This window comes from Aptenodytes patagonicus, chromosome 5, assembly GCF_965638725.1.
Source record: "Aptenodytes patagonicus chromosome 5, bAptPat1.pri.cur, whole genome shotgun sequence".
Lineage (NCBI taxonomy): Eukaryota > Metazoa > Chordata > Aves > Sphenisciformes > Spheniscidae > Aptenodytes > Aptenodytes patagonicus.
In genome coordinates, this window is record NC_134953.1 from 37916834 (window position 1) to 37942358 (window position 25525).

Consider the following 25525-nt stretch of genomic DNA (forward strand, 5'->3'; position numbering starts at 1 on the left):
GGATTTCTCTTGATGACGCACCTGTACCCTTGTCCACTGTCTCCTTGTTAACCTGGGTGCCAAACTCAGCAACCAGTGTTGCCACTGCCGCTGATACCTCACCAAAGATAGATGCGTTTCTCCAGCAACAAAATGGTTATTAACATGGTACCTCTTTCTGGAGGTAACTGGTACATGTTTAGCTGATGTACTCAGACATTTATCTGAATTTCCCCATTGTAGCTGTGAGCTCCTTTTCTCTGCAGGCCTTTGCAAGGCTGTGGGAGGTGGATGGGCTATGTGAGCACCAGCCTCTTCAGGATTCTCCATTGTGCCTTGAGACAGGGTTTGGAGGGAGAACTGCAGGAGAAGAAAGTAGAGAGGGGGGTATTATAACTTTGAAGTCTTGTTGGCCCTTGCAAAGGGGGAAGAGATGGTTTGTGACTAACTTTTATTGGGTGCAGCTCTAACAAAGGGAAAAAACATTGCCTCAAGCCTCCAAGCTGCATGCAATTCGAGTTGATCTTTTAATTTGGTTTTGGATTTTTTGCCCTGTACTGGCCAGAATACGTACAAAATAGCTGTAGCATATTTGGATATTGGGCCCTTAGTACATTGAACTGCTCTCTGCATGGAAATGAGATAATGTCTTTTCTTGCACAACAGCCTCCCTGAAGATAGGATGCACCAGGGTTGAGCGAACAAGTTACGCAGTGATTCTGATATGTCAGGTATTTAACAGAGCTTGCTGCCAGTTTAGTAACGTTTAGATCTTTGAGACCCTTTTCCAGTGGCATCCGTTAGAGAAAGAAAGAAAAGAGAGAATGAAAAATAAATCTACTGTATTACAGACACAATGAGCTCGGGATCAAAGTGGGATGGAGCTTGAAAGGTGATGTTTTCAATTTTGCTAGCCAGAGGGGTTGTGACTCGGATGGTGTGGGTAAACAATGAGGAAAGAGACAGTCCCTCTGGGAGTCAGTGTCTGACTTAATGAGCCAGCAGTTATTAAAAGATGAATACAGGAGAAGTGAACCGTGCTTTCTGGCTGGTAACGTGGCTTTTTTCTTCTTTCTTTTCTCCCTTTCTCTTGAAGATCAAAGGCCTAATTTTAGAACAAGCCCTATTTATGGACTGTTCAGCCACTCTGCTTTACTCTTGTTCTAGAATAGTGGAAAATAAATAGAGCTGGCGGGATCTCCCAGTGTCCAGAGCTCATCCCTGATGCAAGGCAGGAGGGGAGGAAAAAAAAAAAAAAAGGGAAAAAGATGTCAACATTTCCCAGCAGAGGTACTGTATATTTTGTCTCTGCAGAGGGAGTTCCCTTCCCCTCTCTCAGCTCTTTCAGTCTTTCCTCGTGATCAGAGGCTGAAAAAAACGTAACCTGTGACTGCTCCTGATGTTCAGCAGAGCTATCTCCTTCTGATCCATGCCTTCTTGATGTGCTGTAGCTGCCAGGACTGGGCAGAATCCTCTTCCTGAGACTGGTGCTGAGTATAGAGTTGAGTGTTGTTTTGTGTGTCTGTGGATTATACTCCTGTTCATACAGCCCAGCATGATGACAATCGTACTTTTTTTACAACAGTGTGAGATTGTTGGGTCCTCTTTAGGCTATGAATTGATACAGCCTGAGACCCTTTTCTGCTAACTGGCTGCTTCTGCCCCGTTCTGGATCCGTGTAGACAATTTTCTACTGCTCAGTAGTTCTCTGTGTTTCCTCCCATTACTTGGCACCCCCCTGGCTTTCCATCTCCCTCTTCTTCCCCTTCCCTGAGGCTGTTTTTCTAATTTATCAAAATAATTTTTAATTGCAATCTTGTTCTGCAAAATTTCGGGTGGCAATTGTCTGCCAGTGCAGTAAGTGTGCTCAGTTCCAGCTGAAATACTGAACAGTAAGTGGGGGGAAACACACTGAGTGTAGGTGTAGTTTGAGAGTAAGCCTCTAATTACCCCATGAGAATGCCTTTTTTTTTTTTTTTCTTTTTCTTTTTTGTTTCTCTCCTTTGTGTCAACATTTCACCCAGTTTCCTTTGGATGATGTTTCCATAGTCCGTATCACTTGATACAAGTGTTTCCAGGATTTTGTCATTGTGTATTCAGAATGAACTTTTGAGAGTAAGAGTTAAAGGCTGTGTCAAATTCAGCTCTGATGGTGTAAGGAAGCCGCTCTTACGGTAGGCACTCTGTGCTGCCAGTTAAAGGCGTTTACCAAGTGAGGCAGTCTGATATCAACACTGTTAGGTGCCAGGTAAATCTGTTCCCCTCCCCAGGTTTTGCAATACCGAGGATCTGCATTGGTCTGAAACTGTCTTCAGGAGGGGTGAAGGGACAATAATCTGTACAAACCTCTGCTGGAAACTGTGCAAGAGGTATTTCAGTTGGGGGCAGGGGTCTGTGTGTCTCTTCACTCCTTTACATGGCTGAAGCTTAATTGGAAAAAAGCCGCAGATAAGGGTGCACTTTGTGGAACTAGAGCAGAGTTAATTCATGCAAAAGAGCTTGTCTTGCGAGTGGGAGCGCTGAGCAGAGGGAAGAAAACACCTAAAATCCTCTCTTAAGTTTCCAGATTCCTTGCAGTACTTTGCACGCTGTGCGGGTGGGAGCTTGTCAGCCCCCCCGGAACGAAGCAGGGTGAAGCAGGGCAGGCTGCGTAGCAACTACATTGCAAAGTGGTAACAATTCCCAAGTGGGGCAGTGACAAAATCGATTTTTCTCCCCTTCAGCTTGGCAGCTCTCCAGGTGCCTGCTCTGGCACAATGAAGTGTGTAGCTGGGGAGGGAGGGACTTTGGGTTGATGGGAGGGGGTGATGCAAAGAGACAGAAGTTTAATCATTGAACTGATCACACTGGATGGATTTATTTCTGGACTCAATTTCCCAGGAACTCCACTATCTCACCCTGGGGGAAATGCCTCAGCTGAAGTTCCTCTAGCTCCAGCTTCGTGAATAAAGACCTGTCGCTTTGGAGTTACTCACAGCAGCTCTGTCACTACTGACTCATCCATCCGCTTCAAGAAAATGTTTGCCGTCCACTTGCTAGCTTTCCATTTCACGAAGCTAAAAGAGGATCAAATAAAAAAGGTAAGATGCAGCGTTAGCCGATTCCTGTTTTGAGAACTGTGTTACTCAGATACTGTGAGGTCTGCAGTATGTAATGCAGACTAGATAATGGCGTTATCTACTAAAGCCATACAGCCAAATAGGATAAGAAGTATTTGGACCCTAAACCATCTGAGGAGTGTGGAAATAGGTCTGGTTAGTGCTTTTCCCTGCGCAGTTATAAGTTCTTTTCCAGTAATGGAGCGAATGATCTTCAGTAAGAAAAAGTGGTGCTTAAACTTTATCTGGCATGGTGTAGTGTATTCCAGAGGGCAGAAAGGAACCTCTTGCTGAATCACTTTGCAAGTGTAGTGTGAAGGATAGGATTTCTAAAGTTGAGTAGGAATCAGAGTCACTCACATTGTAGCAGGGGTAGGGAAAACTGGGGTCTTTGGGCCAGGTCTTCTGGGACTCAGGAGACAGTTCCAACCACTGTTGGTGTGGGAGAAGTGCCTGTGCCTCCTCTCTGGTTGTCCAAACCTGGCTGATCACTCTGGTGTTTATAGATGTGACCTTTAATTACAGTTGGAAAAGCTCAAGATGGCCTAGATCTGAAGCCATCAGTACTGGGAATGAGCTGCCTAATGGTTGCTCTTCCCTAATCTACTTTCATTGCCATGCTGTAATGGGTTTTTGGCTCTCTATCATAAGACCACGTGGGACCAGTGAGCTTCTTGGGTCAGAGGTCCTCTGGTTTCTAGACATGTCCCCTGCTGGTCCTCTGTTCTCCTGGCGTCTTCATTGAGTGCTTTCTGGTGGCCATTGCTGCCAGGCTCTGTCCTCTTGTTTTCCAGCCAGCTGGAGGCGGGACTGTCTGCAGATGTGTGGCAGTGCGGGAGATCCAAGGTCCTGGTGGATAGATCTGCCTGCACCACTGAACTCATCAGTAAAGCGAGTGACACTGGCTTGTCTTCTCTGTGCTCTTGCTTAAACGTGGAGTGGCTTGTTCTTAGGGGGGCTTGTTCCACTAATTCTGCCTTGAAGAGAAGCATTCCAAGAGAGGTCCTGGTATCTCAACAGTCAGATGTCTTCGACTCTGTCTCTCAGTCATAGCCCTTTTATCCCCAGGGTTTAATACGATCAGAATGCCCTTTCCTTGTGTGAGGATCTGATCTAAGATCTCTCATCTAGACACCACTATTTCTTCCTACTTTTTACTAAGAAAGGGAGAGACCTTGTGGAGCAGTGCTTGGATGGAGTTGGCTCTTCAGAAAAACATCTAGAGTGTAGTTGAGGAAGGACTTCCCTGAAGTGAGGACAGTGGTGGAGAGGAGGGGGCGGAGGGATTCTGGCAAAGCCATTAAAAAAATTAAATCTTTCTGCTAGGTGCAAACTAGCCCTGCCTGAAGGCAAGAAAACGTGCTCTTTAAAGATGTCTTTTGAGAAGCCCTGGGTAGGCTGTATAGAGCAGAGGTGATTTCTCCCTAATTAGAAAGAAAGAATGCCTTCCCACCTCTCCCTCCCCAGGCTTATTTGCTCTTTGGTGGCAAGAACAAGAGCCTCCCTGCCATGAAAACAGTGCTATTTCCATAACTGAGGCAAGACACTTAAAAACAAGGACTGTCCTTGTGCGGTGGGAGGGAGGCAGCGAGACAGAGTTTGATGTTGCATGGCCTGTCCATTGCTGTGTTTACAAGCAAATGGTATGTGAGCAGGCCCTTGCTCTGGTTGTAAATCAGGCTAGAGAGTCAGCAGGCTTTCCTGGGCTCTGCCTTATCTTATCAGTCCTCTGAGAGGACTGTCTCCTGTGGTAGTAGGTAAACAGCCTGGGGAATGCAATTTCTATGGGGAGCAGGGAGCTAGTGTCTGTCCTCTGCAAACAGAGACGTGGTCATTTTTATTACTGTTTAGTTTTTTTTCCAGAGTGATTTCTGTCACGAGGTTATTTGGGTCTGTGTGAGAGTGCTGTATGTCTCCAGTCACTGTATTTTCTTTTTTTTTGTGTGTGTGCTCAAAAAAGCAGTGCTGGTGCTTGGGCTGAGATGGTGGATCCTACACAGTGATGGGGCCTCAAGCCTTGGAGGAAATCAAGTGCTTCTGCAAACCAGGGCTACAAAGAAAGATCTAAATAAATACCTTTTCAAAGTATAGTTGTATCCAAAGGCAGCTGCTGCTCCTTGCCAATTGCATCTTGTAGCTTAAGACTTTCTCCTCTGTGTGTGTATCTTGCTGTTAGGTAAGTGCTAGAGTTACTTTCAGGATCCTGGCTCTCTCAGGTGCGTCGTTGCTGACCATCAGTTTAAAATGGAACTGTGAATAGGCAATTAGTTTGTGCCTCATTAATATAGGTGGCCAGTCCAGATTACAGAAGAGGCAAATTTATCTACAACCTGCCTTCTCCTCTGTTTAAACAATGCTACCTTTTACATCCTGCCTTTTTGCCAGTGGGACTTGTTTTGTGCATGTTCTCCCAGCTCTTCAGACCTCCCTGTGTAAATGGGACTGATGAAACGTTCTGAACAGATAAAGCAACGCTGTAACGTAGCCCATAGTGCAAGAGCTGAGTGTGTGTAGTAGTGAAGTGTTGGAAGCTGTCCCACCTCTCTCCCCTGCCCACCGTCTCTGGCCCTGAGCCTCATGTCATGGGGAGTAGGATGTTAACATGGATTACCTTCCACGGGACATCCAGCTGTTTGGAGCACAGAAATATTATGCCTGCATCGTGTTTGTTCATACAGCACCAAAATCTGGCTCCCCAGTGGAATAGCATTTGGATGCTGACAGATTCTTCTTTTGCTGCGTTAATCCTTCATTGTACGCAGCTATGTAGTTTCTAGGCCACCTTACAGCCGTGTATTCAGCCCTGCAGGTAAATGTCAGTCCAAGCATAGTGTGGTCCTGAAGAAGAAAACCTTAAGTTTTGCCCCATTGAAGCTGTACAGAAACACTGGTTGGCTTCTCTACCAGTTTATCTGAATGAGTGTCTGCTACTTCATAGATGCTTTTGATTCCCTTTTAATTTAACTGGCTTTTATTTCGATTGTATGCTGCGAGTTATAGACCCTTAGGAAAGGATATTGACTGCACCCAAAAATGTGTTTTAGGTGTAATCCTAGAATCGCAAGAGAATGGAGGGCAGAGCTGGGGTGAGAAACAGGCTTTGAGCTCCAGCCTGGCATGCCAACAAAGTTAATTGTCTGTGGAGTGAAGCAGTAGCTGAATAGATGTTTTCAGGTTGTGCCTGACATGCTTGGGTACTGACGGCATTTTCTGGACCTGACTCGGAGAGGTCAGATTCTCACCAGGTCGAGATACTTTGCAGTTCTAGTTCATTACACCATCCACTCCTCCTATACATGTAAAACCAGCTTGTCGGGGTCTCAACCAAGTCTCATGGGTTTATGTACGTTGGCAAGTTACTGAGCCATCAGAAAAGATGGCTAACTTTTTGATAGTAATTCACCAAGGCTGCATTAAACATTTTCAGAACAAAGTTTTTGTGAGAGTAAATGTTCTGATGATGTCCTGGAGCTTGCTTGCACTGATGATCATGGGAATTTAGGTGCTGAGGTCAAAAATGAAATGAACTTGTAGAATCAGGTGGGGTTTGCGTAGGTGGTATGCACACCTTCAGTCTGTTACATATGTGAAACTAATTCTTGTGTCTCCTTAGGGTCTGTTTAGCCTCATGTTCATCAGGCAGGTGGGAATGAGCAAAGTCATTCTTGTCCAGCAATATGCAGGGGTATTGCTGGAACTGGAGTTCAGGATTTTCAGATCCTTCATGCATGGCTAGAAAACCAGCACAAGTGGCTAGGAAGTTCCTGCATTTTCTCTGCTTGCAGGAAGCCTCCCAAGTACATATAGGACAGTCCTTCTGTAGCGTGAAAGCAGTGCTCATCCCAGCCAGCTGCTGAGCACTGAGGAGCCTGCATGTCTCCCGAGTAACATCTTTCGTCTTTCCAGGTTGACAGGTACCTGTATCACATGCGTCTCTCCGACGATGTCTTGCTGGATGTGATGGCTCGCTTCCAGGCAGAGATGGTAAAGGGCCTGGGGAGAGACACGAACCCCACGGCAACAGTAAAAATGCTGCCGTCATTTGTGCGCTCGCTTCCCGATGGCTCAGGTGAGTTCCCCCTGCTCCATCACAAGAGTGCTGGTTTAGGAAGATTATGGATTGCTGCCAGTACTCAAGGACAGCACAGCAAAAACACGGGGCAGGCAGTGACTTTGGGTTACTGTCTATCTCATGTTGAGAAAGCAGGTGTGTATTGAGGAGACAACAGCTTGGGGGAGTGCTGGCAGAGGGTTTTTTCCCTGCACCAGGTGGATTTTGACCTAGTGCTGCTTTTTTGAGGAAAGGACCTAGTAGGTGCTCAGAAAACAGCCTCTTTCGTCTGCAAGTGTGGCTGTACCTAGTGCAGGCCTTGCTGCGGGAACTCTGGCTGGACATGACAAGGGCAGCCTCTACAGCTCAGACCCTGCAGTGCAGTGTGCTGCACATGTGGGGATGTGGGCAATGCTGTGGCCCTGGTGTTCATGGAGCTACAGGGAAGACAGGATGCTGCAAAGTGGCAGCAACGTGTTCTCGGAGCTGTGATCCCCTTCTGGCTTCTGACAGCAAACTCTGCATTGCTTTCTCTATTGCCCCAAAAAGTGATCCCCTCCTGCCCTTCCTTGCCTTCTGCATTGGGAAAATCTGCTTTTGGATCGGGTCTACCAGGAAATAGCCTGCTCTGCTGCTGCAGCTGGATCCTTGTTTCCAGTTGCCCCTGAGACTTAAACAGAGAGGGAGAGAGTGCAGTGGTGTCCTCTGGGAGGATGTGAGGTAAAGTAGGATCTAAAAGCCTGTCTTGTTCGGAGAAGCGTGCACATCCAAAATAACTCTCTTGGCTCAGCTGGCTCCCAGCAGTGCAGGCTGACAGAAAATGATGTTTTTCCCAGGTTTAACCAAGTGTCTCAATTTGTACAGGACTCTGTGTCTGGCCTAGGTCAGCTGTTCATGCAGAAAACTTAAGAGAAATGTTTGCTTTGTACCTAATTTCCACAGGACTTTATTCCCTCTGAAGGTAATTTTCCTACAATTAAATGAGAAATAACGGTTTTAATGGCATAAAGGGAACATTTGGAGGCTAGTCCCTTGAAATGAGGGATGTCTGAGAGAAATTACATACAATCCCCTCCAACTGCCCGGCTGGAACTGGGCACTCTTCCCTTTGCTGCTGCCTTCATCAAAGAAAAAGAAATATTAGCTTAACCCTTGCTATGTCTGTGACCGTCAGTGTTTCTGAGGTCTCACATGGCACTGACCCTCTCCTGAAATAGCAGGGAGACCCTGAGGTCAGGAGACTTGGAAAATTGCATGTAGTGTCATTACTGTTGCAAGACTTCATGTTCTGCAAGGCCAGCTTTGGACAATGCTCTCCTGGCCTGCGTGACCTTTCCACTGTGTCAAGGACATGCTGCAGAGTCAAGCTGGGCTATGTCTTATTGACACACTGCCTATTTTAAGTATCACATTGATTTTTCTATTTTTGCTCTCTTGCAAAATCCTTATTGGTTATTTTGTTTCCAGACAAAACTTCTAGCAAGTTTAAACACCTCAAGCTTGGCTGGATTTTCCCATTTGCAGTAGCAATGAACTTTCAGATTTTTCAATGCCATCAGTGTTGCTACCTGAAATGACCCATATGGAGCATCATCAGTTTTTAATCACTAAGGGATTCATGGTCTGACTAATGTCACAGTTTACTGAGTAACCCAATTTGCCTCCTCACCTTTGTGATATCTGACCATGGTATTACAGGTAGAATTTCCTGCTTCCTTCCCTTTCAGGGCCAAATTTGATAAAATTTAGTCAGGTGTTTGGACTGTGGGACAAAGATCACACAAGGCTACACACATACCACTGCATTTACCTGTGGGGAAGGGCCTTCTTCTCTCTGTGGGATGAATAGATAATAGCTTTATTGTAGCAGTGAGGCCAAACTGTCCTTCCATCTGAGGTCTCCTGCTAGAGAAGAACGTGTTTGAGCTAAGAGTGCTGCTGACTGAGAAACAGAATGGTACTTTTACAGAAACACCTAAAGGCATTTGGAAATGCTTGTGTTGGTTGACTTTGAGTGGCAAATTAGTCTTGCCCCACTTGGAAGTTGGCTTCTGCAGTAGGGCCAAATCTTAACATGGGGCTGCAAATCCTGCATCCTTTATTTGATGTAGGTAATGCTCTCAAACTCCCATTTCCCCACACTTCAGGTGTATGGTTTTGCAGCCCCTGAGTGCTCTGGTTGGCTTCGCAGTTGCTTTGGGCCTCTTGCTGAAAAGCTTATCCCTCTGCAGCTTGAAAACATGCTGCTGTGGAAGGAGCAGGGTAGGCAAAAACAGACTGCTAAATAAAAATGAAATTAGCTGCCGCATAGCAAGCTAACAGGAGGGACCTGATACCCTTGCTTAGGGTTGCTAGATCTCAGCCTCCCTGGTGATGCTCCCAGGCCTATGGGATAAGGACCTGCCATGATGGGGCAGGAGAGCCTGTGGCCGTGGTGAGGCAGGGGCCCTGGGCTGTGGCCTTCAGCATGGCATCTGGGCCATGCTTCTCGGCCATCACTGGTGACAGTTGCCCACTTGTGTTGCAGAGAAGGGTGACTTCCTTGCTGTTGACCTGGGTGGCTCCCAGTTCCGTGCCCACCAGGTGAAGGTGTTTGATGATGGGAAGCAGAGCAGTCAGCTGGAGAGCAAGTTTTACCCCACACCTAAGGAGGTCATACAGGGGAACGGAGCCGAGGTAGGGCATGCAGGGTCTTCTGTGATGGTGCTGTGCTTGAGCACATGCCTGCCGGACACAGCCTGACTCTGTCCTCTCCTTTCTCATGCAGCTCTTTGATTACGTTGCTGACTGTCTGTTAGACTTCATGGAGACCAAAAACCTGAAGCATAAGAAGTTACCTCTTGGCTTTACATTTTCTTTTCCATGCAAACAGACCAAATTGGAAGAGGTAAGATGCAAAAAGAAATATTATTGGCAAGCCTAGCTCCTTGCAGAACACGGAGAAGCTATTGCATGGGAGTGTTATCCTGCGGCCTTTTTGTGGGGTCATTTTTACATGGCGCTCTGAAGAAGGCATGGATGACCATTAGCATTTAACTAGACGACTACTATTCAAAAACTCATTTCTGATCTCAAGGCAACACGATCTTTAAAGCTATCCTTTTTCTTATTCAGTACCCAATTCCATAGTAACCTTGTGCCCTTGTGTGAAGACTGTTAGACTGTAAGACACATACTTTTGTGTCCTGAAGCATGTTTCTTTTTTAATCACTCTCATTGAATTTCTTTTTTACAGTTGATTCTAAATAGGAAAGGCCTGTAGCTGAGCTGTTTGAGAGGCCGCATGGGGAAATGAAGGGCTGGTTGCAATTATTTTGTGGCCTCTTATTCTAGTCTCTCTTTTATTTCTAGGGATCTGTGCTTTGGGCCCCAGTCCTGCAAATGCTTTGTGCTTAATGCTATTAGTTTGAAGCCACACATGCTTTAAACAAAGCACAGGGAGATGCATTTGCAGGATTGGGACTTTATTACTGTACCTGTTTAGTTGTGTTTATGCTGACAGGCATAAGGTGAGATGTTCTGCTGTGACTTATTTTGTCCCTCATTTTAATGTGTGGAGAGACATAGTGGGCTTCTCCACAGACTTTGGTCTTGGCTGTTTTTGTGGCAGGTTTGTATGCTAAAGTTGGAGCTTTTGAGTCACTGGACTGTTACTTTGCAGGGGGTTCTTCTCGCCTGGACAAAACACTTCAAAGTCCGAGGAGTTCAAGACACAGACGTGGTCAGCGCTCTGCGCAAGGCCCTCCAGAAGCATAAGGCAAGTTTTGTACCTGCAGGAGGTGAACCTGAGTGGCCCCAGGTTGTCTTCCTGGGAGATCAGCTCTTGGTGTGTGGGTTGTTTTGGGAGTTGTTACTGGCTGTCCTTGAAGGATGTCTGACAAATGTCCAACATGGCTGTATATTTAGTAGATCTGTCTCTCCCTCGGAGCTGAAGCCATGGAAGGGGACATGCAGCTGCAACTCAGGCTGCCCCGTGTCAGTCTAACAGTGATGGCAACTGCACACTGATAAACCAGGCTGGCTGTGCCAGTGGGCCAGTATGGCCCCACTGTCTGTCTGAGCTAAAGGGAGTCTGTTGTGAACCTATTTGGTAAGATGTGGATACACACTGTGTTTCATAGCCTGGCTTGTGGGATGAAAGTTGGGAGGGGGAAGCTATCATCTCAAATTGTCACACCTAATTCTACCAGGGCTTGCCCATCCACTTCAATCTGTGGGATGGAGTGATTGATGGTAATTAAGGTCAGCAGTTAAGACGTGATTAAAGCTGTCCTTGAACTAGTGTATATCTTTGAATAACATTATGTTTTAATATTTTGGAAAGCCTTGTTTTTCATGTTCAGTGCTATTGGTAACATCATCGAAGAAATACAGAACATCTTTCCATATCTTGACATCTTTGTAGTAAAGAGGAAATTCCTCTGTTTTCTCACATGGTAAAAATCCAACCTTGGTTTTGGTTCACTTCTTTCTCTGCGTCAGTCTTGCTGTATTTAGCAGGAACAAAGGACCTGAGACTTCCTGGGTGAAGTCTGACCCCCTGCTAGTGTTGGCACCTGAGTTACAAGAATTCTTTGATAACTTTGATTATACTTTATCAAGTTACCTCAGTGTGAAAGAACAACTGCACAGCTCCGATGGAAAGGCTTTTTACTTGGGTATGATATTGGTGCACCTCCTTGTGTTGAATAGTTACATTTACGTATGTATATTTTCTGTCCCATTTGTTGGGATCTGCTCAGGGGGTAGGACATTATCCTTATCCTAGCATGAGCAAGCTACCAGAGTGCAGTGCATAAGGACAGATATGTGGGTGCTAGCATATCATAAAATTCAAACCAATAAGATGTTGCTTTTCTAGCAAACGAGGTTGGATTGGGGAAAAACAGATCATACAACCATGGTCCTGGCTGGCCAAGCACTTGAGAATTCAGAGATGTTCGTTACTTTACAGGGTTGTGGGGATAGTGTTATAAAAGGAAGTAGTGTGTCTTTCAACTGAAGAGCTTTCCTGAACCAGGCCTTCAAAGTACGACCCTGGAGTATGTTTGCATGCTGTTGCTTTAACACACAGGCTTTCTAAGCTTTTTTTCTGTTAATCACCCATCTTTATCCTATTAGGACATAGACATCGATGTTTTGGCACTGGTCAATGACACTGTGGGAACTATGATGACTTGCGGATATGATGACCAGCGCTGTGAAGTTGGACTCATAATTGGTAATTTTTTTCTGTTCACTAAATAGTGTCGTCCCGTCCCCCCCCCCATTTGTTTAATCCTAACAAATCTGGATTAGAAGGGAGTGTCCCAGTACAGGAAAGAGCAGGAAGAAAATGGAAAAGACAATGGTCAGATTTTCAAGCCTGGCTGCCTTCTGTAAAGCAGCTGTTTTTATGCTGATCACATTGCCATCGAATACCACAGTCCCCATTTTGTCTGGGTTCAGTTGTGACCAGCATACTAAACTTTTGTGCTGACTCTATAGAAAATTACTGTTTGCCTGTCCAGAGAAAGCTGAATTCCTCTCACGTCTGGTAGTTAGGATCAGCTACACTTTCCACAATGTCTCCACTTTGTGCACCATAGTGGCTTTTTTAAGGCACATAGAAGTATATTTGAAAAAGAAAAAATGTTTTTAAACAAGTCAAGCCTTAGATTAATTTCTAATACTTTCACTCACTGTGAAATGATTATTTAACAAGTGCAAGTGGCTTGATATTAGCATCCTGTACCACAGGGTTATGTATTTGTATTTTCTTCCAAAGACAATATATTGGCTTATTCCCAAACATGCGCCAGGGGAGGTTTAGATTGGACGTGAGGAAAAATTTTTTCACCAAAAGGGTTGTCAAGCATTGGAACAGGCTGCCCAGGGAAGCGGTTGAGTCACCATCCCTGGAAGTATTTAAAAGACGTGTAGATGAGGCACTTAGGGACATGGTTTAGTGGGCATGGTGGTGTTGGGTTGACGGTTGGACTCGATGATCTTAGAGGTCTTTTCCAACCTTAATGATTCAATGATTCTATGTGGACTTAAAACAAACAAAAAGCAAACCTGGGACAAACAGGTAATTTATCCACGCACAGGGACTGGCACGAACGCATGCTACATGGAGGAAATGAGGCACATCGATCTGGTGGAAGGTGATGAAGGGAGGATGTGCATTAACACAGAGTGGGGTGCCTTTGGAGATGACGGTGCTTTGGACGACCTCCGCACAGAATTTGATCGGGAGCTTGATCTGGGATCTCTCAATCCTGGAAAACAATTGTAAGTGATTCCCTGGCTGATTTGCCTTGGCAATCTGAGTTCTATGAGTGCATTTCCAGCGTATGCTAGGAGCCCCTTTGGAACAGGGATCAGGTTGAGTAAACCTGAGTTGACTTGAATCCTGGTCTTGTCCTTATCCAGATCTTTCCCTTCTGGGAAGGGTGGGTACCTTTCACATCTCCCTTGCCTCACAGGCCAAGGGATTGCTGCTGCAGTTGCTAATGTGTTGTTAAAAGTAGGTGGTTGCTCTGGTATGATGCTGTAGAGGGGTAAAGAAGGAGGAGGAAGGTAAACAAAGGGTGTATTTAAAGCCTGGTTCATCAAAACTGCTTCTACTTGGTGAGATGCTTGCAGGTCTTTTGAAAATTCTCTTTAATCACTCGCTTATCTTGAGGGGCTGTTGCTGGGTCCCAGGACCTCAGGATGGCATTCCGTCTACAACTTAGCTCCCAAATCCCTTTTGTTCATGCTTAAATGTGATCAACCTGCATAAGAACATAAGATGCTCACACTTGAACTTTCCATAGCTCTGGCTAGCTGGTGAACACCTGTAATCCTTCCTGTGCCCCATTCCAGGTTTGAGAAGATGATCAGCAGCCTGTATTTGGGGGAACTTGTAAGACTCATTCTCCTAAAAATGACAAAGGAAGGTCTACTCTTCAATGGGAAAGTGTCAACAGCTCTGCTTACTAAGGGCAAGATCGAAATGAAACATGTGTCTGCAATGGAAAAGTAAGAACCTGCAATATGCTGTTTGAGAATGGCTGTTAATCTTTCACAAGCACGGCAATGATAATTAACATGTAATTATAATCTGTGAGTACTGGGAACAATCCTGAACTGTTCAACTTGATTTTGCTTTTGCCTAGGAGAAAAGTTGATCTTTGTGTAAGTAGGAATTGGTGGAAGATAAAGTTTTAGCAAAGTACCACCGTAGCAAATGTATTGTTAATCATCACAGATGCAGATTGTTTAAATAACCTCTTCGGAGACCTGAGCACATGGGACAATTGTTGCAGTTTTCAGCTTCTGTGATGTGGGAATACTGGGGTTGAGGAGATGTAGTACAGACTCTGGATCAGCTAATGGATGACTACATGCAAAACTGATAGATTCTGGTGTTTTGAAGAGGAATCCTGGTCCTCATTGTTACTCCAGAAATAATTTTCTTTGTTGTATTGAGTGAAGCTGTACATCTATTCCTGTGCTCTCCTTCTATGGACTAAATATTTTATCCTGTTCTCTTCTTGGCTAGCTAATTGGTATGTCTCACCAAAAACTGAACCCCAGGAAGCAGCCTCTTAAAAGTCTGGTCTCTGCCCTGGGTACTTTTGGGAATAGTGCAGAAAAGACATTACTGGTTTATGGGAACCAATTATGATGCTGCCTGATAGGTTGTGCCCTGGTCTTCTCTCATTTTTTTTTGAGCCAACGTGAAGATATTGATTTATGTGCTGCCGTAATATCCTTGCATTAGATGATGCGTTCCTTTGTTTTGGGGTAGATATAAGGAAGGTCTGAGCAACACAAAAGAGATCCTTACAGAGCTGAACCTGTTTCCCTCTGAAGAGGACTGCATTGCTGTTCAGCATGTCTGCACCATCGTTTCCTTCCGTTCAGCCAACCTCTGTGCTGCCACCTTAGCAGCCATACTGACCCGACTGAGAGAGAATAAAAAACTGTTAAGGATGCGAACCACTGTTGGGATTGATGGGGGACTCTATAAAACCCACCCCCAGTAAGTAACTAAAGAGGATTTGGTAATTGCTGGCCACATGTTGATGTTGCAAAGAGTCTCCATCTGCATATATGTGTGGCTTTTCAGAGAACTGCTGGTTTTGCTGCAGGGTTAGGGTGAGATCTGGTGGAGTGCGGGGGATCAAACTGGCTTAATTATTGCAAAGCTGTCTCAGGAGCTTTAGAACTTAGGGTCAGGTGGGAACAACATGACACATGGGATAATGGTGTCTGGGGAAGAGCAATTGATTCCTCAAGTGACTCCTGAGCCTCCAGGGCACTTGCAGTTCACGGTGGGTTTTTTCTTTTCTTTCTTTCTTTCTTTCTCCGCCCCGTTTTTGAACCTATGCTTTCCCAAACTGGAAACTTTCCCAAACATTTCTCCCAAACTGGATGGAAGTCTGATTCCAGATGGAGACTCTCACCCTCTGTTTGTGATTGTGACTCTCCACTGTTGCCTGGCTTTTCTCCAGTGTCCCTCTCCCTTGACTTTGGCACTTGTTTAGAGGTGTCTTCGTGTTCCTATAAGTGTACAGGTTCTGCAGAATAGCCAGAAATCAGGATCATTGTACCTATCTCCTAGACCAGTTTCTGACCTTGTGCTCCTCTTGACTGTGCTTCAGCATTTGTGCTGTTGGATGTGTGCATGTATTGGAAGTGTATGTGAAGTAAACCATGCATGAAATGCCTGTGAGAGTCTAAAGAAACTCTTTGTTCCTGTAGATATGCCAAACGTCTGCACAAGGTGGTGAGAAGGCTGGTCCCAAACTGTGATGTTCGGTTCCTCCTCTCTGTGAGCGGCAGTGGGAAGGGGGCTGCCATGGTCACAGCGGTGGCATACAGGCTGGCCGCTCAGCGCAAGCAAATCGATGCTGCTCTCGCACCATTTCTGTTGTCCCTGGAGACCCTCAGAGAAGTTAAGAACAAAATGAGGACCGAGGTGGAATACGGGCTAAAGCGAGAGACACAAGCCAGTGCCACAGTGAAGATGTTACCCACATATGTCTGTGGGACACCAGATGGAACAGGTGAAGTCATTTCCTGATCACCTGGAGGTGGTTCAGGAAAGTTGCTTGTCTGTTTTCTGGGGGAAATATGCTAATTATTCTGGCAAATGCCAAGGTGATTTATGTTGGCAAACCAGTGCTTCCTGCGATGTTATCTGGCTGGACCTTCAGCCCCATGCTAGCATACTGATGGGATAAATGCCATAGGGAGCAGCATGCTATCATTGGCACAGATGAAGTTTCCTGGGGATGTGTGGCAGAGAGCGCCATTCTGACTGGCAAACATGCTACGAGAAGCACCAAAATGGAATACTTTTCTTCTCTTACAGAGAAAGGAAAGTTCCTTGCCCTTGATCTTGGTGGGACAAATTTCAGGGTTCTGCTGGTCAAAATCAGAAGCGGGAGAAGAAGATCAGTGCAAATGTATAACAAAATCTTTGCCATTCCTTTGGAGATCATGCAAGGGACGGGGGAAGAGGTAACCTCTAATGAATGTTTAATTGATCCAGCCAAGGCCCATTGCATGGGATTACTGTGAGATTTATATGCTTTTTCTTTCCTTCCAGCTCTTTGACCATATTGTCCAGTGCATAGCAGACTTTCTGGAGTATATGGGGATTAAAGGTGCTCGACTGCCTCTGGGCTTCACCTTCTCCTTCCCATGCAGGCAAGCCAGTATTGACAAGGTAAGAACTGCAACACAGAATGGGTCAAATGGCAGCTGTGCATCTGCTTGGTAAATGACATCATTTTGGGTGAGGGTGACTTGTTGGTTTGGAGATTACAAGCAAAAAGCTATTCTTCTAAATGTTTTCTTCCAAGTAGGACTTTACAAGGTTGAAAAGATAGAGAGATATATATGCGTGCAAATTAGTCTTTGGAGAGAATATTTCACCTGTTTTATGGGGATTTTATTACTCTACTGTGCAAATTAGTTGTGTTTCATGAGAAAGTTATCATCCTATATGCATATGGGAAGTAGAACTTTCACCTCTTCTATCTGATAAGGGATGGATGTTACTTGCTTTTATTCTATAAAGATTAAGCCCTTATGATAGCAAAATGACTACATATTTTTAATAGTCCAGGAATCTCTTATGCTGCCTTAACTCTTCAGCGGCAAGAGATAACATATGCCTCCTTCTAGTTGCTCAGCTACAATCCCAGAGTGTTTTCCTAACTGTGTTGCACAGCTCTGACTGTATAACTTCTGCACTATGTTAGTTTCTTTTTGTTGAGTGTCAGTGGGCAGAACTGACCTTGCTTTGTTCAGCTTGGAAGGGTTGGCTTTTTGACAGATATATCATCTTCATCTTTCCAGATCTGACGTAAGAAAAAAATAGAATAAAAAATATCAAATTCAGGAAGAAATAATTCTCAATTATTTTGATGCATTTCCAAAGAGGGGCAGGGGAGGTTGTGCTACTTAATTCTAGTCAAATATGTAGGATATTGGGGAAATGAGAGACTGCTATTTTACTGAATGTTTTTATGTCCTGGTGGGTTTCACCATAGCTTCTAAGTCTAGAAGCTAGTCTTCTCTGTCTCAATTTTCAGAACACAGTTGACAGTATAACAGTAGGACTTGGCTATTTGTGGGGAGACCACTCAACATGCCTTCCAAACCTACAGCATATTATTTAGGTCTTGAAAAATGATGAGGAAACAAATTCCACAGCAGTGGTGGCAAACTGAGTGAGACACATCTGTGTCAGGATCCCACAGTATGTCGCCCTGTGTGTTTGGTCTTTTACTGTTGCTAGAACTTGAGGGTTTTATTAAGAGCAGCTTTTCTCCCAGTTGCCCTCTTTTTTTTTTCTTATTTGGACAGACAGTTCAGAGCCAGTTATCAAGGAAAAGGCTAATTACTTGATGTAACCTGGAAATCTACTTCTGTCAGGCCAGGTCACTGTCCGAAAAGAAACAAATCAGTGTTGCCTGGAGTAGTGGGATCATACCAAGTGTCCTTCAGTAAACGAGCCAAAAATTAACAGTAGATGTTCATTAATGTTTGTTGGGTGTTTAATTATTTACAGCAAAAGTATTTTTTACAGTCTTTCCCCCACAGATAATGCAATGGCTACGTGCGCAGGAGGTGAGATGAGAAGGTTTTCCAAATGAGAGTGTAAGAGGGTACTGAGTTGGCAGTGTCTTGATAAGTAGCTGAAGTCACCTGGAGTCACTACCGTCAGCAGCGGAGTAACAAAGATACATGTGCACACACTCTGCACTAGACACTCACAGTAACCTGTCCAGGGAATTACATTATTTAAAAAAAAGGGGGGGAGGTTGGAGACAAGAAAAGATTGATGTTTGGAACGTACAGTCTTCTCTCTATCTTCACTTACGATTTTCTTCCTCTTCTGTTTCAGGGAACGCTTGTGGGATGGACAAAAGGTTTCAAGGCAACAGACTGTGAGGGGGAAGATGTTGTTGATATGCTGAGAGAGGCTATCAGGAGAAGAAATGTGAGCTATTCTTTTCTGCTCTTCTTGGTGTATTTAATGCACCCTCCCTCTTCCTCCAGGACCCCACTACTGATTGTGACTTGTGTTTTAGGAGTTTGACTTGGACATTGTAGCAGTGGTGAATGACACCGTTGGGACAATGATGACATGCGGATATGAGGATCCAAACTGTGAGATTGGCCTTATCGCAGGTACAGTGATATTCAAGTGACCACTATAAGAAGAAAGCATGTATGCAGGTGCTAGGCTTCACACCCTATTTTGGAATTTGTAAAACAACATCTTTTATTTGAGGGTGATATATGGTGTTACTAGTCACTTGGGGTTCTTGGCAGATTTGTATGGTATTCAACAGAGAACTTAATAACACCTGTAGCAGATAGGATCCTGAATCTGTTGGACTTTTGATCCTCTCTCTGATGGTTCTGAACAAGTGTATGCATGGTAAAAGAATATGACAACAGTCGATAGAGCATGAATCCTTGTTTTGACAAGTGTATTGACATTTACTGTGTAGCCAGGTCATAGGCCTTTGAACAAGAAAATATTTTTAAAAATCTGAATGAATTCTTTCTAGGCTTTCTAGATGATTCCCCCAGTAGGTCTCTCCAAGTTTTCAGCCAGAAATACATCTAAGCATGTAAGATCTGAAGCCCCGGTTGGAAAATAGACTCTTCTGGCTGGCTAAGTGCACCAGCTATCTCATTTTGTTTGGAGAACTGTTCCTTGTATCAGTTAATGTAACCCATGTTGCAAGTGATTGAGGCTCTGTTTACCAACTCATTTCAGACTTGGTAGCTGCTTGACTGGCTGCTAGGCTCTTGGTAGTGTTTCCTTTTGGGAGCGTGCTGTCACGCAAGATGATTTGTGGTGCGTTACAACCAGACTGGCAGCAATGACTGATCAGTGCTTGCCAACGATTGCAAAGCCATTTCTGACCTGTAACAGTCAGTCTTCATTCCTCTGCGCTGGGAATTTTCTGCGCAGGACCCATTTTATTTGGTAACATTCTGTTGTGATAAATTACAGCACTCAGCATTACTGGCTAGCACTTGCTTCTGTAAGATATGGAGAGATCTTTGAAATTTGGGATATGGAGAAGAGAGCTTTTAAGATGATCGCTGCAATCATCTTCCATGTGTTTCAGCTGCTACTTCAGTTTTCTGGCTGAAGCCTTGTCGTTTCTTTCCTCCTAGGAACGGGTAGCAATGTGTGCTACATGGAGGACATGAAAAACATAGAAATAGTGGAAGGGAATGAAGGAAAAATGTGCATTAATACAGAATGGGGAGGATTTGGTGACAATGGCTGCATTGACAACATCAGAACACAATATGATAAAGAAGTAGATGAAGGCTCACTAAACCCAGGGAAACAGAGGTAAATGTGATGGTCCTGATGCTAAGAGCCTGATGAAGTCAGTCTTCGAGACATACTGGCTGCTTTTTGAACTGTGCTTAATGAATGAATAATCAGAAAGGAAATTTTAATATTACATTTCATTTGTTGCATGGTAAGTAATGCAGATATCCAGAAAAAACCCAAAGACGTACATTGTTTCTGTTACCACAGCACTGTTTTCACCTTAGGGCAGTTACCAAACAGTGCAGCTCTTAAGATTTCCCTGCAAAGTGTAGGCCTTGCTGTGTTCCTCCTCTTGGAGTGTTTTTTCAAAGGTTAAATACAACTCATGCAAGAGGATAAACTGAACTTGACCGTTCTTCGTTTGGTAAAGACATCATTGATTACATATGACTCACTGGTGAACGCGTGGGGGGGACAGGGAAATATTTCGCTTCAGTGTGGACTCTGGCTTTAACACTATGTCTGTTTAATATTGCAAGTTTTTTTTCTAGTTCTGTTACCTTTTAACATAGGTAAATATGTTGTAATTAATGTTTGCACTTGAAGTGACTGCAACAGATTTTGATGGTTGAAAGATGGAGTTCAATGGCTATTGCTCTGCAAGCTTTTACTGCTTTTTTGAGAGTTGATAGGGCATGTACATACCATTCATGTTAATCAGAGCTAACATGCCATCTCTTTAAAAGCACATTTTTTTTCTTCTATAACATAACAGGTATGAAAAAATGACCAGTGGAATGTACCTAGGTGAAATAGTAAGGCAAATTTTGATTGACTTAACCAAACAAGGATTGCTGTTCAGAGGACAGATTTCGGAATCACTCAGGAAAAGAGGCATATTTGAAACAAAATTCCTGTCTCAGATTGAGAGGTAAAGTTGTTAGATTTACATGGTTTAAATCCTTAAGGTCTTCTGGGACCTCTAGAAAATAATCTTCTGCAAGCGTGTGGAGCCCTTTCCTTCAAGAAGTCAATTATAGTTTTCTCTGCGCACCTCCCCCCATCCCCAGGATAAAAGCCAAAAATGAGGAACTGGGGGAGTTCCAGAATTATTCTGTAATTATATGAGTTATAATTTCCTGTCCACACAGCTGCGTTATCTTGGATGCCTTAACCATCAAGCATGACTATACTCGGAGTGTTTCTTGTAGGACTTGAAATAGTACTTACTTAAAAAATAAAAAGTCAGTGATATATGAATACTCCATGAATATGTGCTTACCTACATATCTGTGCATGATTGCAATGGTCTTCCAGGCTATCTGAAACCCTTTCTACTGTTGAAAACCTTGGAAAGCAGTGTCTCAGCCTTGAGATCAAAAATAACACAGTCAGGTGGCTGATCTGGCTCGGCTCCCTCATGACTTTGGGAGTTAGGTGAATAACTACTGTTTGTGCGTTCTGGAAATACAGTCTAACATAGCAAAGGGCATGCCAGGAGCAAGTTTTCAATCTGAATTCAGACTGGAATCTGCCTTAAAACAATTGCAGAGTGTTAGATTTGGAGAAGTGGTCCCATTTCGTTCGAATCATGGCAGAGTCTCAGCTGTAAGACTTTAATTTGCATGCCTGCCAAAGCTTCCCCTAATGCCTTTCTCCTGCATGTGTTTCCCTCTGCGCAGCGACCGGCTCGCCCTCCTCCAGGTCCGGCGAATTCTGCAGCAGCTTGGCCTGGACAGCACGTGTGAAGACAGCATCATTGTGAAAGAGGTGTGTGGAGCTGTTTCAAAAAGAGCCGCCCAGCTCTGTGGGGCAGGACTGGCGGCTATTGTAGAGAAGAAGAGAGAAAACCGAGGTGTGGAGCACTTGCAAATCACCGTTGGAGTAGATGGGACTTTGTACAAGCTCCATCCACAGTGAGTACCTTGGTACCACTTCCCTTTGCTGTTTGCACATTTCCACTGTGAAAACATACCGAGCTGTACCAGCTTTCTGCGAGATGACAAAAAATGAGAGAGGGGATAAAGATCTACATACTTCTCTGCATCCTGTCATTTCCCTTGCCTAGCCAAAGGATCAAAAATTGCAAAGTCAAGTCCAGTTATCTCTGGGAGGCTCTTTTCTCTGGGCTGTTGAGTGAACTTACTCTTCTAATATTTATTTTCCAATATTTTGGGGGATTTCTGCAGCATCTGGGTGTCCCAGGTGGAAGGCTGTGTTGAGTTTTTGGAGTTGGGTAAATGTTTTGTGAGCAAGGCCTAGAAGTAGATGCATTAGCTTTTGAGTTGGGAGAAGAGAGCCTCCTCCACGATCTCTAAAGGCAAAGGGGGTGTCTGGCATCATGCTGAACAAAATTAAAGTGGAGAAATAGGAATTAAAATCTGATTGTGTACAGAAACTTGGCTCTTTCATGAACAGGAGGAAAAACAAACAGAAAGGGATGCTGTGGAGAACCAGTGGAAGATGTTGGCTGAGGTTACGGTTCCTTGCTAATAGATAAATACAAAGTTCTCAGACCAGAAAGCAGCTGCTAACATGTTCTGTTCTTCTCTCCCTTTCCTTTCAGTTTTTCTAGGGTCCTGCGGGAAACAGTGAAGGAACTGGCACCTCAGTGTGATGTGACTTTCATGCTTTCTGAAGATGGAAGTGGGAAGGGAGCTGCCCTCATTACTGCAGTAGCAAAAAGATTGCATAATGTTGGACAGAAGTAAAAATGAGAGGTCAAGTCATTTCAGCACTGCCAGGCATGTGCACTAGAGATTTGCTGAGTGGTGATTCAAGATAGCTTTGCCAGACACCAGTACACAGGTACCTGTTTTCAGGGAGCAGCTGGTTTTTGACCAACCAGGATTGTGGATTTTTGTCCTTTGATAACTTGGATTGGGTGTTTCTGCTCCCCACTGGCATTACGTCTTGGCATACCGCAATCTACTCAGTTCTGTACTTCCTGCAAGCATCTATAATGCACATGGGAGAGTGAAAACAAAACAAACAAACAAACCAAAAAAAAATCAACCCCAAATGTGTCTTTTTAAAATGGCTTAATTAAGCTACTTCACCACAACTGAGTTTATCACCAGTTTCTTAGGATTTGCGTGTGTTTCAGTTTTGGTTTGGCCTGGCTCAAGGAATATTGGGATCCTGATGTTGCACCTATCTAGTGGACATGTTTGTTCAATGCTTCACAGGTTTTACAATAAATCTGCAGGTAAAATAAATTAATGGACTTTGGTCAGTGATGCTCCCTCCTCCGCTATATTGGTTGCAAGTGTATGGTAATGTAATACTTCCCTGAGTACAGGAGGTATGTTTAATAGATGAATGTAAAGGAAAAAAATACGGTTCCAGAAAATACCAGTTTGTGTCAAAATACATTAGTGCATCTGAGTGCACATAAACCTAAACCAACACTGGATGGATTCTGACTGTGACTGATTCTTTTGATACTGGGGGAAAGAGAGAATGTAGAAGTAGCTACAGGGTCTGCTATGTCTATGTCAGGGCTACACAGAGAGTATAAAATCTGTTCATCTTTTGGGCTGCCAAAATAGCTGTGTAGAGAGAAAAAAAAAAAATCACCTGAATTTCTGAAATTCCCTTCTGTGTCTTCCCTCAGTTATCTCCTTGGTTGTTGATGGGAGGATAGTTAACATTTTGTGGAAAGGAGTTTATCCTTGTTTTTCATTTTCTGTTGCCCACTGCTCTACCTGTCTGTAGTCTGTTGTAAATAAATCTGTGGTGCTGTGAGCCTTTGCTTTTCTGTCTAGTGCCTCTTCTGAATTGTGGGAAGAACATGCAGGCAAGTGGGAACTTTCTTTAAACCTATTTATAACAGTACTCAGCAGTACTGCAGTTATTATGAAAGTGGCTTGCAGATAGAGCCCATGCCCTTGTGTGACCAAATGTCCCTCACCTGATATATCCATCTCGGAATAAAGCGATACAATAATATGGTACAGAGAAGCAGCAAATCTGTAGCCTGCTATTCTCTGTTCTCAAGTATTCCTGTATCTCCTTTAATCCTCTCTGCTTGGGTATTTGCTTCCTTTCAGGCTGGCAGCAGAAAGTGGGGCCAAGAAATGTGCTTTAAGCCTAGTTAGGTCAAAAGTAACTATCGTGCAGAGTGATAAGCAGTTGGGTTTATGTAATAATCTGTAACAAGGCCGACGGGTTTAAATTTAGCAATGGCAAATTCAAAATTTGAAGCTACAGACCTTTCCTGTTTTGTAGTTTTTAAAAGAAACATGTCAACAGCTCTGTGTCTGTGTTGGAGTCACTGGATGGGTAAAAAATAGTACTTGGAAATAATTTTCACTTCTGAAGGAATTCCTCATGGTGCTGAGCTCACTATACCGAGCAATTGGGAAGAGACAAGTTGTGAACTCATATTATGTTTAATGTTTTCCTCCTTTTGTGAAGAAAGTTAATATTTTTTTGCGAAAGTGCATCTGTGGATGAAGTATGTCCCTGTATATCTGGAATGAGGCGATGTGGACTTGCCCCAAGATGGCCACGTGAGTATGGTGGAGAGTATCTTTTTCACTTTTATCCTAAAGTCTGTTCTGCATAATTGGAATGCAAATCAGTAACAAAACAAGGCAAATCCCTTGCATGGATCCTTGCTTTAAATTTAGAAAGAAATCCTATATTACTTTGATTTTTCTTTTTAGTCTTTTTTAGAAATTAAATATGCGCAGAGTCAGTTTACACCTCAGTTGCAGTTACTCCTTTTCTGCAGTAGATAAGGCACACACAGTAATATTTTTTTGCATCTGCAGTTTTTTTCCAGTGAGTCTGTGGGTGTCGTGGAATCCGATCACATGAACCTGAAACTGCTCACAAAGTGCTCGGCGACCCATGGCTCTTGTCGAGGTCCCGAAGGCCCAGGACACACATACTCTTGCCTTTTCCGCAGGCTGCTGGCTTGCTCTGAAGCCAGGCAGCTCCGACACAGCTCTGATACACATCTGCCGGGCAGGGAGATGGCATCCAAGCTGGGGAGGCTGCTGCTTTCTGAAAGGGAATGAGCAAATATTTGTTGGGCAGCCCTGGAGAAGGGAAGGATTGGCTACTGTGGGATTTTACCAGGGGTACAAACTTCACTTGTAGTTTCTCAGGGATCCCATAAACACACTGACGCTTTGGCTGACTTTAAAACAGAACATTCTCCATCTGGGTAATGATGCAGCATCATGTTCCTGATTATGTCGACATGCGGAAACTCAAGGACTGTTGCAAACTTGCAATCTCCCTTGTATAGATTTTAAGCTGCTGAACCAGAACCCTTCTCTGCACATCGTATGTGGTCATTCAGTTTAAAGCCCTAGCTTAAAATAAAAGTAGAGGCCTTCCATTAAATGTAACACAGCATACCATATGCTGAAAAATATGTAGTACAATTCATCACATGAAGTTGTTAGTCAATTTAAAATAAAATGAGATTCTTCCAGTTTCACATCTTAGATGTGCTTTTCTGCTGCTTTTTGGATAGCTTTGTGATGCTTCATTTCTATGTGTTTTGTGGGTCTTTCCTCCAGTCAATATGTTTAGTACTTCTTGAATTTACTGATTTTGTTTTGATGCTTCTTGAAGACATGAACATCCTTT

At 44.0% G+C, this 25525-nt stretch overlaps 1 protein-coding gene across 4 annotated transcripts; it reads left to right on the forward strand.

Annotated features, from left to right (window-relative positions):
• Positions 1 to 1448: 1448 nt before the first annotated feature.
• LOC143160967 (hexokinase HKDC1-like) lies at positions 1449 to 23671 on the forward strand. 4 transcript variants are annotated; one of them, XM_076339403.1, is made up of 19 exons: positions 1449 to 1466; positions 2860 to 3059; positions 6984 to 7146; positions 9656 to 9804; positions 9896 to 10015; positions 10790 to 10885; positions 12250 to 12349; positions 13218 to 13401; positions 13978 to 14133; positions 14906 to 15139; positions 15862 to 16166; positions 16475 to 16623; positions 16712 to 16831; positions 18518 to 18613; positions 18705 to 18804; positions 19810 to 19993; positions 20694 to 20849; positions 21601 to 21834; positions 22485 to 23671. In XM_076339403.1, the coding sequence occupies exons 2-19, from the start codon at positions 2997 to 2999 to the stop codon at positions 22627 to 22629; spliced, it is 2754 nt and encodes a 917-aa protein (XP_076195518.1). In that variant the 5' UTR covers positions 1449 to 1466; positions 2860 to 2996; the 3' UTR covers positions 22630 to 23671. The 4 variants fall into 4 exon arrangements, with proteins under 4 accessions (XP_076195518.1, XP_076195517.1, XP_076195519.1 ...); XM_076339402.1 differs by lacking the exon at positions 1449 to 1466 and adding an exon at positions 2328 to 2348; XM_076339404.1 differs by lacking the exons at positions 1449 to 1466; positions 20694 to 20849 and having other exon boundaries at positions 2804 to 3059.
• The last annotated feature ends 1854 nt before the right edge of the window (positions 23672 to 25525 follow it).

Bases quoted from the DNA above. Each gene is read 5' to 3' on its own strand.
- LOC143160967 (XM_076339403.1), top strand. From the start codon at position 2,997: ATGTTTGCCGTCCACTTGCTAGCTTTCCATTTCACGAAGCTAAAAGAG. The intron at 10,886-12,249 runs GCAAGTTTTGTA...TTATCCTATTAG, and splicing joins AGGCCCTCCAGAAGCATAAG to GACATAGACATCGATGTTTT. The intron at 12,350-13,217 runs GTAATTTTTTTC...ATCCACGCACAG, and splicing joins TGAAGTTGGACTCATAATTG to GGACTGGCACGAACGCATGC.